The 12,453-nt window shown below is 40.2% G+C and overlaps 1 protein-coding gene across 25 annotated transcripts in view; it reads left to right on the forward strand.

The window, feature by feature from the left end:
- SLC16A12 (solute carrier family 16 member 12) overlaps positions 1 to 11,046 on the forward strand; it is a 35,528-nt gene extending 24,482 nt beyond the window's left edge. For 9 of the 25 annotated variants that reach the window (XM_086900524.1, XM_086900523.1, XM_086900520.1 and 6 more), the window contains 5 exons: positions 398 to 501; positions 1,763 to 1,906; positions 4,272 to 4,863; positions 5,930 to 6,189; positions 7,303 to 11,046. In XM_086900524.1, coding sequence (XP_086756650.1) covers positions 398 to 501; positions 1,763 to 1,906; positions 4,272 to 4,863; positions 5,930 to 6,189; positions 7,303 to 7,565 — 1,363 coding nt within the window. In that variant the 3' untranslated portion in view covers positions 7,566 to 11,046. Of the gene's footprint in view, positions 1 to 397; positions 502 to 1,174; positions 1,395 to 1,762; positions 1,907 to 4,271; positions 4,864 to 5,929; positions 6,190 to 7,302 lie in introns of all 25 variants that reach the window. The other 16 variants (XM_086900534.1, XM_086900536.1, XM_086900533.1 and 13 more) reach the window with 3 other exon arrangements.
- The last annotated feature ends 1,407 nt before the right edge of the window (positions 11,047 to 12,453 follow it).

Here is a 12,453-nt window from a genome sequence, read left to right on the forward strand (position 1 = left end):
GTTTGCTCTGTAGGTATTGTATTGACCCACCCTCATGGTTTGTGCGGGAGTGGAATAGAGAGCAACAAGATCAGTGAAGAACTGTGAAGCCAGGGCTTTGTGTGCCAGGGAAGCAACATCATCATATGGGCTACAAGTTGCTGGTGAGAATTAGCATTTCAATTTTTTTTTAGTTCAGAATACTATGAGTAATAAAAACTCTAGCAGCAGACACCCCAGAAAACATGTAAAAGAAACATGTGATATTACAATGTTCATGACTACAATTTTGATTTTCCTAGGAGCTGGAGAGGACCTTCAAGTGGGTACTTTTTATAATTGAAGAGTGAGACCAGTGTTTTCTGTGAGGCAAATATTCCATGTTTTAACAGATTGGTGCTCATATTTTCTGTCCTAGGTGCATTTCCATTTTCTTTGTGGAGTTCCAGGCATACTTTGGGCAGGATTACGCCAGAACTGCTTGGATCCACTCCATTGTCGACTGTGCTACAATGCTTTGTGGTGTGTATTACTCTTTTACAAGTAATGTGGCTGCTTTTGCATTGTGTCCATCTGGTTTTAGCATGCTCACAAGTTGGTGCAGTCAGCTGGGAAAGAGTGATACTGTGGGATCTTTGGGGTATAGTATATCCAAGCTGCTACCCCCAACACAGTTGTGAAGGGGAGTGTCTTCATACTAAAGAAAAGAAGCAGAACTTTGCTTTGTGAAATGATGTAATTTTTCAGAAATGATGTAATTTTACAGACATGTACTTTTGTTGAGGTCTGCAGGGACACCCCATGTTTGAGAGCTGTTAATTGAGCCATTGTTTCTTCTGCGTTTTGATTAGAGTCGTATTTGAGATGTAGCACAGGATGTACATCTTGTCTCCAGATCAAGTCACAGCCATCCTCCTTTTATCAGAAGTGTGTATTCACAAATAGTCTTATCTCTTAAAAGAAAATGTGATATTATTAAAAATCACGTGCATCAACGCAGTGGTTGTATGAATTTCTCATGGGTTTGCTTTAAAGCTGTATGGCTTGGTGATGATCCATGCCTTAGTCCTGTAGAAAAGGTTTCTGTAAGAATTAGACAGAGGGACACAGCTAGAATGAGATGCAACAACTCACCTGTGACAGCCAGGTTATATCTTGGGGAAAAGAGAGAAGTAACCTTGCGCTGGAATTGCAGGTAACAGAGGGGGAGAGTGCTCTTGATGACATCCCATGGTAGAAACAGCGAGATCTGGGAGGAATCAGTGTTGGAGAAGTGCTGGAGAAGGGTAGCAGCCCTGGAGGTTGTCCAAAGGAAGTGAGACCTCTCCTGTTTGTGTCTAACACAGAGCCCACAAGGCCAGGGAGTTGTGAGGAAGGACACCTAAAGTTACTGAGGGTTGAAGTGCAAATTCCAGGTGAGGAAAAGTCTGAGTGTTGTAAGCAGAGTAATGAACAGTGTGGGCTGTTGCTGTGGCCTGTATTGAGCCCTTGACATTGCAGATTAGCTGTGTTCCATAATGACTTTGATCTACAGAAATGGCTGCTAAGAAAGCTGCTGTAAGTTTCAGGTTTATCCTGACTTTCAGGAAAACTACTTTTAGAATTTTTTTTCTTTATATTTCGTGCTTATGCCATTGTGAGAGGGGTGTGTTGGAAGATCACTCTGTAGCCGCAATTACCATTTTCTCCTGCTTCCTGCTGCTTCCTTTTCATTTATAACTGTTGCAGTGAATTGTGTGTGAGGACCCGCCATTAACTACCAGCTTTATTTGTTTCTTTGAAGCCCCGCTTGGGAGTTTAATCAGTAATCATGTATCCTGCCAAGTTGGTATCATGCTAGGAGGGCTGCTTGCTTCTACTGGACTAATTTTGAGCTCATTCGCCGCCAGTCTGGAACATCTCTACTTATCATTAGGAGTCCTCACAGGTAGGATGCATTCAGCCCCTTTGTTGCTGCCAGAACACAAGACAGGAATGCTAAAAGTGATGGGTGATCTCTTCTCCATGTCGTATTTGCACTGCCCTTGTCAAACAGAGATACTCAGACCTGTTCCCATCATTGTAAAAGAGAGGCTACCCCAGCAAGAGCTTCAGCACTGACTGATCTCATATAATGCAAATGCAGCACCCTGCAAAAGCAACTCTTACCTTCTATTAGATAGAGGATTATCGATAAAGTTCTGAAATTATGGGAGGTCAGGAAGGACTGGTATACATGACAGCTGGTATACATGAAAAGGTTTCCCTGTCTTGTCTGGGACTTGGGAGGAGTTTGTTATAGCAGAAGTTTGAGACTGCCCTAGTATGTTTTCATATTATAAAAAAGTTTAAATCAAAACATAAATGTAAGTAAGAGGTAGAAGAGCTCTTGTTGAATACCAGGCACCTCAGCTGTATGCCGTACTTTTGTCTGCCTTACATTCCAGTTGAAAAGCAAAAAAAATTGCTGGTTGGTAGTCTTGCTGTAGCAGCTCTTCCATTTTTGCTCAGGTGTGGTGGAAACAAATCTTTGCTCTGTCCTATCTGCCTGTGTTTGTTGTGCACAGAGGAACTTGAGAGGGGCCCGTGGTCACACTGACATTCCGTCCTCATTAATACTGACCTGGTAGCCACGGTGATATAAGACCTTGTACTTGGTCCCCTGGAGTTTAGTAACAAGTTGGTGGAATTACTGCAGTTCACATGCTGCCAACAGCTTATTTATTTAAAAAAAAAAAAAAAAAAAATCCTTATTTTAGCGCATGTTGCTCCTGTATTACGATGTTAATCTTTGACAAATGTGTTCATAACAAATAAAAAGGCTTCTTGTAACTAGAGGGACTGTGCTACATACCCTGCTAATACTTCTGAGGCTTCCTTAGTGGGAGCTGCTGTGAATACCGAGGTGGAAAGGCAGTTACAATTTGTACATGGAGTAGTAAAGAGCCAAGTTCACTACAAGAAGTGAACTTTTAGTCTGTGGGGACCAGTTAACAAAGAGGTGAACTGTTGGTAAAGGCTAGATGTGGTGCCTCCAACCCAGAGAGCAGGAGGGACCACAACAAGTGAATGTTTAAATCCATAAAAGCAGCAGGACTTGAAACCAGAGTGATGCAGAGGTGAGACTGGGGAGTGTCAGTAAGCAGCAGAGTTCCTTCTAAGACATATGAAAATGTTTTCAGCCCTAAATTTTCCACTTTTCACAGGGCATTTGTTGGCTTTTTTGAGACCTATTTCCGCCTGCCAACTCACTGGAAATTAAATGGCGTGTATGCCTGACAGAGTATGATTTTCATAACTCTTGAGTGATGATGTCTAGCTTAGGGCTGCTCCTCTGGCTCTGCTGCCTGTATGGGTACAACCTCATCTCTGTGCCCTGCTTCTCCCCTCGCCTTCTGAGGGGTGCCAGACTGGGCACCTGCTGCCCAGAGTTCCTCTAATCCACTTACTCCATCCTGGCAGGTTTACTGCCTGCCCCACACAGTGCGGCCTTTGAGGAGGATGTGGCAAGCTGGTCCCAGCACTGGGGACTGTTTTACCCTCAATGTAGGACATGCTCCAAAGCCCTAGTCAGGAACTCATTTCTATTACTGATTAAGAAATACATATTTTAGTGTTAGGGCAATTACTTGATGATTAAAACTTGCTCTCTGATTCTGCAGCAGAGACTACAATCCTTTTCTCCATCCAAGAGATGAATCTTATTTGTTTACTCTACTGGATCTGGCTTTTTGAGGCTTTCCTCCCCCCTTTACTTGTAGGCAGAGATTTAAAATGGTCAGGACTCCAAACAGCTGTTGCAAGGAGTTTGTTTAGTGGACCAAGAGAGGTTTTTTTTAGAATATTAGTAACAGAGACAAGCTCTTTGTACTGTGTTTCAGAGACCTGAAAATTAATGTTCAGGGTTGCAACAGACCAAAACACAAACTGGTGATTCATCAGGACAGCATGTCCAGTGCCAGCATTGGTGCAGACCCTGGGGAAGACCTCATTTTGCATGCAGGAGACACTGGCACACCACTTCTCTCATGTTTAGTGATCATCCTTGTTCTTGTTATGAAGTGAACCCCATCACTTCTGTCTGAGTCTTATTATTGTGAATTAATGATCATCAGTTAGGTTTGTCAAGTCAGTGACTCTGCCAGTGGAAGAAAGACATCATCCTAGTTTCTCATCATATTCAGACTGGGCTGCGTGATACAGAATAAGAAAAAGCTTTCTATTAATTTGAAAACACATTATGTGATTTGATTTAATATGTTCCATATGTCATGCTTAGTATTAAGCCATCTGCACTTTGCTTTCTCTTCTAGGACTTGGGTTTGCACTTTGTTATTCTCCAGCCATTGCGATGGTGGGCAAATACTTCAACAAAAGGAAAGCACTGGCGTATGGAATAGCCATGTCAGGAAGTGGAATTGGTACCTTCATCCTGGCCCCTGTGGTCCAGCTCTTAATTGAGCAGTTTTCCTGGCGAGGAGCTTTGCTCATCTTGGGAGGTTTTGTTTTAAACCTCTGTGTCTGTGGTGCCTTGATGCGGCCTATTTCTCTTAAGGAGGATTGTAGAACTGCTCCTGAGTTTCTTGAACAGAATTATGTCCCTGAAACAGAGAAACAAGACTTCAAGCGAACGTCCATATGTCCGCCTTTAATCAAATTATGGCCTCATGAATGTTTATGCTACTGTTCCTGGAAGGAATATGACTTTTTGCTGATGCCAGGCTTCATGGTGCTCGCAGTATCAATTTTATTTATGGCATATGGCTGCAGCCCTCTTTTTGTCTACCTAGTGCCTTATGCTTTGAGTGTTGGAGTGAGTCATCACCAGGCTGCCTTCCTCATGTCCATACTTGGTGTAATAGACATCATTGGTAATATCACCTTTGGATGGCTCACAGACAGAAGGTAAGGGCTTCTGGCTGATCAAGTGTAAGCTTTAGCTGGTGGGAGGCTAGATGCAAGCAAGGTATAATACATATAAAAGTTAACATTATGGACTCTTTCTGTAACTTAAAAAGACCCCAACAACACAGTCTAACTTTCAGAAATGCTTGCTATTTAATTTTTTGTCTCTTTTGAGTTTGTTCAATTCTGCTTGTTTAATATATTTTTTTTTCCTGAAAAAATGATGTGTTTGTATATTGGATAATGGAAATGTAACCCCTTGCCTGAGGTAGGTTGAGCATGATTCTCTGTATCTGTTTCCTGGGGGATTTCACTCTGCTTCCTCTGCCTTTCCATCTCTTTTGTGCTGCTGGGGAGGCACAGGAGTTATGGAAGAGGGTCCAAGGTCTGGCCTAATACTGTTAGGCACAGACTAGGAAGGACTGTCTGAAAATTGTTTTACATTTTCCAATATATAAGAACTCACCATGCTTTGTGAACTCAGCTCACTGTAAACATCAGTGTGCAGCATCTGTAACACCAGTAGATAATGGCCAAATTAACTAGGATTTTGATTCTAAAGGATGCATTCTTTGCTCTTATTTAAGTTGTGGGAAAAAAACAATTACTATTTTTGTGGAGCAGGAAGGAAGGAAATTGCCATCTCACTTAACTCGAACTCACATTTAAGGGCTGTCTGGAAAGATGACAGCTAAGAGAGGTATACTGCAATATTTTATGCATAATTCTGGGAGCACCTTGCTGAGCTGGGATATAAAGCCCAATGAAGTAGTGCTTTGAACATTGAAACTCCAGGGGACTGAAAATTCCTGGCAGCAGAGTTCTGTCACTACGAACATCCTGAAGAGCACTGCAGGCAGCATGGCTGCTGCTGGCCAGATGTTTCTGCAGCTGTAGGCAAGCAGCTTTCCGTACCTGGGCTTGTGTGTTGAATGAAGACTTGTCTAAGGAAATGGACTTAAATCTGAGCTATAGAAAAGAGAGAGAGAGACTGAAGCACTGCATGGCAGAGCACAGAGATGCTGATTTCAGTGATAATATTTTTCTTTTGTTTTGAAATTTGCAGGTGTCTGAAGAAGCATCGGTACTTTTGCTACCTCTTTGCTGTGGGAATGGATGGCCTATGTTGTCTTTTCCTGCCAGTTCTCCAAAGCTTCCCCTTGCTTGTGCCTTTCTCATTTACCTTTGGCTACTTTGACGGAGCCTATGTAACGCTGATCCCTGTCATGACAGCAGATGTAGTGGGAACTTCTTTGTTATCATCAGCACTGGGTGTTGTGTATTTTCTTCATGCCATACCATATCTAGTGAGCCCACCTGTGGCAGGTCAGTTTTGCCAAATGGCTTTCCTATAATTTTACCAGTACTTCAGATTTATGTATTGCTGTGATGTTAAAGGGGAGGAAGGACAGCAAATGCACAGTGAATGTGAAGGTAGCCTCTGGGTAGAGGAATAACACACCTGGACATTCATAAGTTTTTAGATCTCCCATCCTGGTCTAGGTGGGATGATTTCTACATATAGAGTGAGATGAAATGTGAAAAACAAACCAGTATGGAATGGGCTTCTAAGAGCTGTTACATCACCACTTCATGTAGTTTAGAAACTGTGCAAGTAGAAGGAGTAAAATACTTCACTGTGAAATTACATGATTTTGTAAAATCTAAATTTCTCTAAGAGAGTTTAATTCCAAGTTGTTCGTTTGTGTGTGTGTCTATGAGACTTGATCTTTTAGTCTCTACGTTGCTTTGAACAGGTGTGTGAGTCATCTCCACTCCTGTTTGGTCACTAGATCATCCCTGTAATATCTAACCATCATTTTTCCCATCCGTACCATTACAGTGAAGTAAGGATGAGCCCTCTACCCTTATTATCCCTTAGAAAGCCCTTGACACACTTTTTAATATTGTGGAAGGTCTGAGATATTTTTCAAACAATCAAGTATATTTATCTTGAATATTTTGTCTGATGTTTACATCAATTCCAAATTAATCACTGCTCCTGAAGCTTTTAATTTAATTTTCCATAGCAACAATTATCGCAAAATAGAATTAAGTGAAGCATGAACCTGGGCATAATTAATATAATTATAATATTAATAAATATTTCTGCATGAAGATCTTAGAGGTCTCTAGGCCTTCTAAAGACTGCCAGTTAAATCCGTGCAGTTGGAAGATGTTTATTTAGTAGTGTGGCTCAGCCTTTTCTTCTGGATTTGAGCTCCAAACAAAAGGCCATAAAAATATTATTTGCCTGCTGAGAATAAATCCCTCTCTGCCCCAGGATGTAGAAGTATAGTGATGGTGATGTAAACCTGTATTGTTTGATTGCATTTATATGTGATAGCTCCAGAAGTTTATAACTGGATCACAGGATTTGTAAATTATCTGCCAGAATACTGGTAGACCTTTAAAAAAAATTAATTTTTTTTCTTACAGGTTGGCTTGTGGACACAACTGGCAGCTATACTGCATCATTCCTCCTGTGTGGATTTTCTATGATATTTAGTTCAGCACTATTGTGCTTTGCAAGACTAGCAAAGAAAATCAAAAGAACACATTTGCGGCCCCTCACGGGCAACATGGGCTTGAAACAGCACATCTGGACAAATGGAGCAATAGCTTATTCTGTCACAGCAGAATTAGACCAAAGGGATGGTGAATTTTTGGCTGTGGATACAAACAGCTTCAGCAACAGGTGACAAGTGCTGTTGAGATTCAGTATGGCACAGCCTGAGGCAGATGTGGCTCTGTGGTGGTTACATTGTTGAAGATACTTCTCCTGTGAAGCAAGACATCTCTCAGTTAGATTTTTCTGTCCTGTTTTAGTTGGCTTAAATCTACATACAGCAACAGTAATACCAAGTTAATGCAGTAATAGAAAAAAGCTAGACTGAAAATAGAGTTCGTAGATACAAGCATTCACAGATTTATTTGAAATGCAATGTTGGTTCCACAGGTATCAGTCACCAAAACTGACCAATAACATTTACATTTAAAAATATCATTAATGACACAAGATTTTTCATTTTGTGGTCTAGTATGTTTCAATGGACTAATCACACACACCACGAAAAAATCTCCACATTTATCAATCTGCATGAAACTCTTTGCAAATGAATTTTTCAAATGCCAAAGTCATCTGTTCGTTTTGCTTTTGTTTTTTTGGTTTTTTTAAGAAAATCTGGCAGGAAACTGATTTATGCTGGAAGTGTCTCTGGAGCAGCTTTAATTTTTACAATGTGCCTGAACTTTGTACATACATTGCAATTTAACTTCAAATATTTGAAGCGTGCTTTACCACGTGCTCTCTAGCAAATTTTACTTTTTTACTTTTTTCTTTTGGATACTTTTAAAATTTGAATTTCTAAACATTGACATTCTGGGTATGATCTTTCAGCTAATCCTTGTGTTAGAGAGTGGAAAATGTGCTGTGGTGGCTCTGCTATCTATGAAGAGGAGTGAATTTGTGCCATGGGACCAGGCATGCTGATAGATAAATGTGCTTTAACTGCATTAGTTGGAAGAAGCCCAAAGGCAACCCAAGAGACCAGAGAGGCTCCTGTGTTTTCAAACACAGAGCCTCTTCCTCTTGTAAAATCAGCATCTATTAGAGAACTTTAGAATCCATGCAACCAGATGGCTGAGAGATTGCCCACCCCACAGGCTGACAGTGGAGAGGATGTTGGCAGAATTGTTTCTGTGTATTGCAGTGGCAAATCTGTCTCTTTTCAGACCCAGAAGCTGCATCTTCATGTGGTGCCAATTGCTCATTTGTACCATCTGAAGAGCTCTCAGGTCACTTTTCCTTGATGGCCAGAACACAAGAGCTGGCAGTGACTTGCTGACAGTTTGCTGGTACTTGTGTGAGGAAAATACTCCAGTTGGCTGCTCCACAGGAGCTAGGGAGTGAATGTAGCTCCTGGAGTAACTTACTGATGTGATGGTCTAATAAATACTGGGATTCTCTACATTTCCAGAGTGAAAACATCAGCAGCAATGGAAAACTTCACATTCCACAATACAAATAGTTTCAGTGTATTGATGCCACATCAAGCTGTATTCTGTTCATTAACAAATTGATCTGAGTCCAAATAATGTTCATTTACACTGAACTAGTAGTTTTTTTAGTCTGCAGTGTGTTGAATGGCTGCTCATTTTGTGTGTCTTTTCCACTCTGTGCATTGTAAGTGAAAGCAACATAGACTGATGTTCACCAATTTGATTTAGACCAAGAGTACAGCCATAGGAGTATAATGTATTTATATATATATATACATACACACACATATATATGAATAACGTGTATCAAGTAGTTTTATTATCCAAGTGTATAATATAACACTTATATTTGATACAATATATTCAAATATAACATATTAAAATTGTTTGTGTTTAAATGAAACGTTTTTCACTGTTCTGCTTCAGGAATGTAGTCAGAGCCAGTAGCATGATCTATGTGCACAGACCATAGAATAAATGCGAGCAGTGCAAAATCTACTTAAAGCCAATGACATAACTTTTCTTCAGCTCAGCATGAAAATGGAGTCTTGGGCCCCAGTTTAGTTTTTAACATATATTCATAAAAAAGATAAAAATTATCCATGGGTGTTTCTTAATGAGTTAGGAAAAATATGCACATTTGGGAAAAAAATTAATTGGTTTTATTAGTACTGATGAAGATAATTTTTTAGAACTTTATACAATATTTTAACATCAAAAAAAGTAGGGAATAGTGTGGTCAACAAAAAACATAATTTATTTTTAACATGTTATAAATTACCACTGTAAATAAATTTACAAAAATTTAATAACTTTGTTTATCACATCACAACATGTCACCTGTTGTTCATGTCAGAGCTGCATATTGTAAAAGCCTGTTGGGATAATGCTATGTGCATTTTTATCATAGTAAATTATAGTGTGTAATACATTATTAGCATTTTTTATTATTTCAAGATTTTATTTTCTCATAGGCTTTTCCCTTTTTGTTTTTTAAGCAGTACTTCTTGTTTTAAATATCTTAGTTAGCAGCAAACATTCAACTGGTTTTATTCACAGACCTTTCGTAGAAAATGGCAAAATTCTTTCAGGGTTTTCCAACACTGTTTCTGCTCTGACTTAAATCAATGGAAAAAAGCTCATATACTGGAATAAAGACTTTTGTGCTTAAAACACACTGTGAAATATCAGCCCTGTCATGAATGCCCCCAGTAAGAAACAGAATGAAGGAAGTGTAGCAGGAAATGACCTGCAAGTGGAAGAAATGGCAATACAATCCAGGCTGGTGAAGCCTCATGTCAAACTTCTACCTCCTGCTCCACACAACCCAGGCTCAACAGGTCATCTTCATCCAGCGATGTGAAATATTCCAAGCAATGCATTATAGAATCTCTAGGTTACAATAGTTTTAAAGAATGATTTACTGTATTGGCAACCAAGATAACTGAGCTAGCTGTGAACAGTTTTCCAGATGAACACTACATGTTTGAGGATTTAGGGGTCCTTTCCACACTTAATGATCTTGTAATTCTATGTTCCCACCAGCCCTGATGGGCACATGCATTGATGGGTATGTGCTCAGCTGGAGCATTCCACTGCTGATCCTGTCTGGCTTCCCAGGACAGTGTGGTGGGACTTGACTTGGGGTAACATCTGTCCGACACAGATTCTACCTCAGATGGATCCTACCTGCTCTTATTATTATGCTCTGTTCTGTGCAGTGGATGGAAATTCAGTGTAACTAAGTGAAAATGCTTGCAGCTGCTGAAGTTATCCCATCTGTCTCCATTCCATGAGGTTTGAAATGGGAAAATAATAATTATTTTGAAATAATTTATATCCTAATGATAATCTGGATACATTTAATAAATTGTACCTTGGAAAGCTGTGTGAAAACAACATTGGAGAATCAAGTACCTTCTGCTGAAAAATTACTGTTTTTTCAGAAAAAGCATTCCTGAAACATTCCTGTCAGCTTGGATAATAATTTACCTCCTAAAAGACAAAGGCTGTGTTACTATATGGTGAATGTATTTTATATTGCACAACAATGCCTTGTTTGCTTTCTAAAGTGTTACAAATTTATGTGAGAAGGAAGAGCTTGTTAAACTAACACTACTTCATGGTCAGCATAGCAAAGTCCTTAGTGGGGAATAAATAAATAATAAATAAATAAATAAATAACACATTCTTCTTAGTGATTATTCTGGTGTATTTCAGAAAAAAATTTCTATATACTTTAGAAGGTGCTTTTGAGTCATGAATTGGTACTTCCTGAAGGGTCATCTTCATTCATTTTTCCCTCTACACTGCTAGCATCAGCTTCAGTGATGTATTCATACTTGGGTGTGAATTGAGAGGTGTGTTCAGCCTCTCTGCAGTTCTAGTTTTGCCCAATGGATGTGGACTCTCCAAAATGTGTGTTTCATTTAGTCTACCTCCAAAGCTCGAGCTCAACCTGCTCCCCATGTCGGCACGCCAGGCAATGCAGCAGCACCACCCTGTGGGAAGTAACGTTTTTCCTCATTTACAAGACAGGCAAAATCCAGAAGGCTGTGTTTGCACAGAGCATCCCCAGGTAGTACTGTGGTCCAGAGCAGTCCTCCAGAGTACAAAGGAGGTGAGGCACAACAAATAGACTTTTTGCATTACTGTGTCTTGCAGTCAGTTTCTTCACTGTGCAGATCGAGCTGCTATGACTCTTCATAAAAATTCAGGCTCACTTTTTTTTTTTTTTTCCCAAATAATTTATAGCTTATCCTTATTTCTTGAAGGTTGATTTTTCAGGAGATGCCCTGGTTGCAGTGTAGAGGGGGGAATGGATGTACCACAGCTTTGTGAATCTGCACCACCTCTTCCTCAAATTCTTCCCTGTTGCCCTCCCCCATCTATGCCCTCAGTAGAGTTTAAATAACAATGATGCTGAGCTTAGAAGGCCTCAAGATTCACAAAGGCAGTGAGGTTGTCTAACAGATCCTTTTTCCCCCATAGCTGGGCACACCAATGTTGTGTCACCAGTTCCTGACTTTGCCCCACTGCTGTTCCAGCTTTTAGGTCTGTCAGAACTGTTCCCAGTCCTTCCTGTTCTCCCTCCTCACCTCTCCTTCCCTAGGTAGGTTGCCTTTGTGTGTACCAGAGAAACTGACAGGGAAACAAAGGTGAATTTTCCTCCAGTTCTTTTTTAGGAAGAGGGTGTTTGTAATTATGTACAGTTGATTACTTTTGCTTGTGTTAAGAAAGATTCTTTGAAGGAGAACTAAGAGGGAAGAAGTTTATTGATATTTTGTGGTTTGGCATTGGTGTTTTGCTCTCCTTCATGGCTTGTCATCCTGTCCGTAGAGGGGTGCTGTTGCAGGTGTGGGAATGCTCCAAGATGGCTAGAAACTAAAGGGCACATCCTTCCTGATGGGCTCTGTCACCAGTTTCCTTCATGCTGTACTAGTGGCTAAGGCTCAGAAGTGTTTAGGAAGTAGAGCATTAGTTTTCCCTGAGTACTATGGTCTATCAAACAAAGGTACACTACTGGGCAATTAAGCCAGGATATTCCAAAGAATATTGAATTTTACTTGGTTATATGAAGACAATCAC

The sequence above is a fragment of the Cyanistes caeruleus genome, chromosome 8, assembly GCF_971803275.1.
Source record: "Cyanistes caeruleus chromosome 8, bCyaCae1.hap1.1, whole genome shotgun sequence".
Taxonomy (NCBI): Eukaryota; Metazoa; Chordata; class Aves; order Passeriformes; family Paridae; genus Cyanistes; species Cyanistes caeruleus.